This window comes from Impatiens glandulifera, chromosome 1, assembly GCF_907164915.1.
Source record: "Impatiens glandulifera chromosome 1, dImpGla2.1, whole genome shotgun sequence".
NCBI lineage: Eukaryota > Viridiplantae > Streptophyta > Magnoliopsida > Ericales > Balsaminaceae > Impatiens > Impatiens glandulifera.
In genome coordinates, this window is record NC_061862.1 from 22,599,867 (window position 1) to 22,605,880 (window position 6,014).

Here is a 6,014-nt window from a genome sequence, read left to right on the forward strand (position 1 = left end):
GACGCAACGGGGGTATTTTCGGCAGAAAAATGTTTGGGGGTCACCAGCGCTATAAAAATCTTGGGCCCGCACCATCGGCTATTAGGCCTTATTTTGGGGTCATTTCCTCAAATTTCCCATCTCTCCCTCCCTCCTTGTTTTTCTTGGATTCATCATAAGCTATCTCACAATGGACAACCATTTCTCCTTGCTTTGATGCTCTACCAGTATATACTTGTTCTGTTTTAGATTCACAAGTTTTTAACAATGGCGGCCCAGAACAATCACACGCTCGCCCAACCATACACCAAATCCAAGGAAGTGTCTGCAATGATCAAGCAAGGCTTCATCTCCGATACCTTTCTTTCTCCTTCTCGCTCGCCGGTCTCCCTCTCCAACAGATTGTCTTTATCACCTTCCCACACTCTTTCCCCACCACCTCTGCCGCCTCCTCCTCCTCCAGCATTGTCCTCTGATGCTGCACCGTCCAATTTATCTCGCCAGAGTCCGACCCTCTTCGAGATGATGTCGGAAGAACATAATCTTGATTCCAAGCAGTCGATTGATGCCCGACACAAGATCCACGAAAGGGTTTCTAGGGTTCTTGCCGGGGCTCCATTTCGAAATCCAGGAAATTGGGGTGGATTTGGAGATGTCAAGCTTACTATTACGGGTCGAGATGGGTATAGAGTCTCGATGGACGTTCACCGTAGGGTTTTGGCCGATCAGAGTAGGTTCTTCGCTGATAAGCTGCATCGGGATGTTACTGACTCGGTTGGTGGGGCGGCATCTTCAACGGGGATGCTGTATCTTTCGGTGGAGATATGCGATTGTGATGATGTAGAAGTTTATGTGGAAACTGTTGTCTTGATGTATTGTGATGATTTAAAGAAGAAATTATTGGGAGAGGATGTCTCTAAAGTGTTGGGTTTGTTGAAGGTATGGATCTGAATCTGAATCTTGAAGCTTTAATGCTTAGGTTAACTTTGAATCTTGAAGCTTTAATGCTTAATTAAGTTAACTTTTTTTGTAATTTTGAATCATATATAGGTATCTGCTTCTCTCATGTTTGATGCTGGGATAGAATCATGCTTAGAATATTTAGAAGCAATTCCTTGGACGGAAGAAGAGGAGGAGAAAGTCATCTCTCAACTCAATGAACTTAATCTTCACGATTACGATTCAGTATCAGATGTTCTTCAGAGAGTATCAGCTCAACCATCAACTTCTTCAAGAGCAGATGACATTTTCTCGAAACTTCTGTCAGGTGTTCTTCAGGCGAAGGATGAAAAAGCTAGAAGAGAAATCAAGTCTCTAATTTCCCGTCTTCTTAAAGAAGAAGATACCACAAAAGGAGGAGAGATTTCCAGAGATACCCTTTATCATCTTTCTCATACATGTCTTAATTCTCTCATACTCCGATTATCCGAAGCTACCCTTGTAGACGAAAACAGTAAGGACAGAGGGGTGTTAATGGGAGAAATATCTCGAGAAGCTGATAACATGAGATGGATTGTGGATATACTAATTCACAAGAAGATAGGGGATGAATTTGTGAAGGTGTGGGCAGATCAGAAAGAGCTGGCTGTTCTTCATTCGAAGATCCCCACTATGTACAGACACGAAATAAGTAGGATAACTGCAGAGCTTTGTATTGCAATTGGGAGAGGACAGGTTCTGATTCCAAAAGAGGTGCGGTTTTCTTTGCTGTGTACATGGCTGGAAGCGTTGTACGAGGATTTCGGATGGATGAGAAGGGCGTGTAGATCTTTTGACAAGAAGCTTGTGGAGGATGGATTGAGTCAAACCATTCTAACTTTGCCATTGTTACAGCAACAAGGGATCTTGCTGAGCTGGTTTGATCGGTTTGTTAACAAAGGAGATGACTGTCCTAATATACAGAAGGCGTTTGAAGTTTGGTGGAGGAGATCTTTCGTTAGACAGCATGTGGCTGAGCCGCAGATGCAGATAATTGTGCACGATTATCCCAATTGAGATTTTGTTACTTCTTCTTCTTCTTATGGTGTATAGTACCCACCCACACCTTTTTGTTTGTGTTTTTCTTTTTGTGAATTGGATTTGGTTTTGTTTTATTCCTAAGGTAGCCTTTGGCCTCAAGATAAGAGGTATTTTGTATGAACAAGTAAGGAATGAAGAATCACACACAAAGAGAGTGTTTATAAATTGGAATTCTATCCCTTTCTGAGAGACCCAAAGTGATCTGCTTGCCATGTTCTTTATAATTGTTCTTCTCTTTGCCATTGTGGCTGGAGGTGAAAGTGAAACCCTTCATCACCATCTTCATCATCTTCCACCACCAAGTCCAAAGGTAATAACAACAAACTGCACTTACTTGGTGACAATAGAAACAACATGTACAAAGGGTGCCGAGACAACCGATCGGGTCGCTCTCCGCTTTGGCGACGTGAAATCAAACGATGTCTTGGTTCAGCGGCTTAACTCTGTCCATCTAAGGCGGTTGGAACCGTTAGACCCTGAGGTCCTGGATGATGTTCCTATGAAGCCCTTTCAGGCATGCGTCGTGGACCAATTTCAGGTCACGGGGAGATGCGTTGAGTCCCCAGTTTGCTACCTCTATCTAAAGCTGGTCGGAGACGATGATTGGCGGCCAGGATTCGCCCAAGTTCAGCCTTTGGATGGGACCCATTTGAGATCGGAGTATTTCTACTTCCGGCGATACCTTCCCCGGAACGTATGGCATGGCATTGACCTCTGTCGGAAGGAAGTTACACCATTTGGGATCAAATCTAAGAGGAAGCAAATATTAATGGAATAATTAATTAAAGTTTATTTATTTATGGGTTAATTAAAAATAATAATTTTATATTAAATAATAAAGAAAATGTATAATTTGTATACGAGTATAAATAATAAGAAATTGTATAAATAGATTAGGTTATTATTGTTGGATTAAAAAAAAAAAAAAAAAAAAAAAAAAAAAAAAAAAAAAAAAAAAAAAGTAGAAGTTGTATATGATTTATAATTTTATGATAGATATATAAGAATAAAAAGGATAATTAAAGTAAAAATATGATTTTTTTTTATATATAATGAATATTTAATAATTATTATAAATTAATATTATAGTTAATACATTTAATAATTAATGTAATTTTAATTAAAATATAAAATATAAATTATATTTATTTAATTTAAATATTATTAATAATTACAATAAAATAAATATAAAATAAAAATAATATATATAATAAACAATATTATTTATAATCTAATTAAAGTATAGAAGATTATAATAATAATTAATATATTTAACATTATAAAAATAAATAATTTTTTTAATTATAATATTGGAATATTTAAACAAATATATAATATTAAAATTATTATAGATAATAATAATAATATTAAAATTAAATATAATATATTCGAAATTATTGGCTTGATAACAAAATAATGAAATGCCTAAATTTTTTAATTATTTTAATATATATAATTATAAATTATATATAATATAAATAAAAGGTTAATAGAAATTTTAAAATTAAGTGATATAAAAAAAAGTATTTACTTACCTATTACCTATGAGTTATAGATGGTATAGAATATAAATTTTTATCAAATATTATTTATAAATAGTATATAGAATTTAATTTAAACTAAGGATTGAGGTTTTTAAAAAACCTATAGAGGGAAAAAGGTAATGATTGATGATAATTTTGAGGAGGTGATAATTATTTTTGGTAAAAAGACTTAAAGGGTATTGATATATATTAATAAAATAAAAAATAATAATTTAAAATAGAGGGTATTTTAGTATTTTGATTAATGAAATGAGTGATGTGATTGTTGAGAAATGATTGATGGAAAACTGATTTTGGATGGGTTTTTTAAAAAACCCAAAGAGAACAAGGCCTAATAGTAAAATTTAACAAACACCGTATTAAAACATTAATATAGTTTATATCACACCAAGGTAACACAGTGGTAAGAGTCGGCTTAATAGAACAAAAAGTCACGAGTTCAATATTATAAAATAAGTTTATTCACATAATTAGACGACAACAAAATTTGGATACACAACTTATTTAATATATTTTTTAATACAATAATTTTATTTATTATTAAGCAAAACAAAATTATATTGTTAAAAATTATGATGTTTTCTCCACCAATTCAATTTCTATTCTCTAAAAAAAAATAAAGAAATAAGTGAAAGAATCATTGTTTAGGTATGAATCTAGATTCTAGACATAGTTTACTCAATTTAATTAGGTTTCAAATTAGTTTTTTTACTTTTATCTAATTTCAATAATTAATTTTTTTTTAAATAAAAGTTATCAAATAAGTATTTAACTTATTAAGTACTTAGTTATCAAATACATTAATTTATAATTTAGTTTTAGATATAAATTCAATTACATAAAAACAAACTTAAACATTGATATCTATATAAACTAGTCATCTAAAAAATAAATTAAATTAAAATATGATATTTTTTTATTTTATTTTTAACCATTTTAAATTTATAAGTGGGTCAACCCATAACCCGACTCAAATATTATTTTACTCTTATATATATATATCTAATTTAATCATAGTTTTAGACCCGGCAATCCGAACACTTTGAAATTAAGCATTATATAATTATATAGAGATTATAGTTAGTTAAAAAATTGTAGTTAAAATGTCTCGCGTAATTAAATTTCATGTTAAATTTAATATATAAAGTTTTATCAGCCTAGTTAGTTAAAATATTGTACTTGTTTTATTATGTTGCAATTCGAAACATACATATAACATTTTTTATTTTATTTTTAACCGTTTTAAGTTTATGCGCGGATCAACCCATAATTCGACTAAAGTATCCATTTACTCTCACATATATATCCAAATTAACCATAACTCTCGACCCGACAATTCAAACACTTTGAAATTAAGCATCATTATATATATATATATATATAGATAAGTTATAAGACCATCTCCAACCCAAAAACTCATTCTCAAACCCAAAATGCAATAAACGTCACATTAAACACTAACTCATCTTTAACCCAAAAACTCATTTCCAAACTCAAAAGAATACTTAGAATATTTTATTCTTATACTAACTTTTTAACCTTATTAATATCATCTATATATTTATCAACTTTACCTTATTTAACTCCAATCTTTTCTCATTCCTTTAATAAAATTATTTATATATCAATAATTTATACATAATAAAATATAACATAAAAATAAAAAATAAATTAAATAAAATTTAAAGCATAATATAATTTAATGATTTAATTATACATTTCAAAATATTAAAACTTTTTATCTTTAATAAAATTAAAAATTAAAGGAATAATTGAAATGTTTCAAATAATTTATATTTTAATATTTAAATTAAGTGTGTATATATTTCAAGGACATTTTTAAAGTTTATAAAAAAAGTTAGGAAATGAACTGGAAATACACATATATGCTTTTATTTTTAGAGGGAGGGTAGATATACTATTTTGCAGCTCCTATTCTCGCCCGATTGAAACAAAATTGGTGTTGCATTTACGTATCCGATTGAAGCATTGCCGTCTTGTTGGAGATGGCCTAACTGTGAAATATTAATGTGTACTTATGTTAACATTCTCCCTCAGTAACAAATTATGCAAGTAAAAAATCCAAATAGTGGTTAATCTATTTCAAATAATTAATTAAATGAACTCCTAAAATTTTAGGATTAAAGATTGTACACTCCATTAGCTTCATTTTTTTCAAGTTTTTTTATCTTCACAAACATGACAAGAAAAAAGTTAACCAAAAATACATTTTAAAGACACCCCCAAAAAAATCTAAGAAACAAACTATCAATGGTATAGAATATAGACCATCAAATATATCCAAATACATGAAATGAAATAGAAATAACACATAAAGTCAAAATTCGTGTAAGAATCAAAAGCAGACCTTAATACCTTTATTTTTGTATCATTAGATCATTTATATCATATTTGACATGATTCATCCTCTTTTGTTCATTCTTTTAAATCAACATTTTTATCGAAAAAAAT

General features: G+C 30.5%; 2 protein-coding genes across 2 annotated transcripts; both read left to right on the forward strand.

Moving 5' to 3' along the window:
* Positions 1-124: 124 nt before the first annotated feature.
* On the forward strand, positions 125-2,165 carry LOC124920757 (BTB/POZ domain-containing protein At5g60050). The gene is made up of 2 exons (XM_047461309.1): positions 125-918; positions 1,030-2,165. Exons 1-2 carry the CDS (start codon positions 247-249, stop codon positions 1,972-1,974), a joined length of 1,617 nt encoding a protein of 538 aa, XP_047317265.1. The 5' UTR covers positions 125-246; the 3' UTR covers positions 1,975-2,165.
* A 44-nt stretch (positions 2,166-2,209) lies between these two features.
* LOC124921042 (embryo-specific protein ATS3A-like) lies at positions 2,210-2,776 on the forward strand. The gene has a single exon (XM_047461646.1). It carries the CDS (start codon positions 2,210-2,212, stop codon positions 2,774-2,776), a length of 567 nt encoding a protein of 188 aa, XP_047317602.1.
* The last annotated feature ends 3,238 nt before the right edge of the window (positions 2,777-6,014 follow it).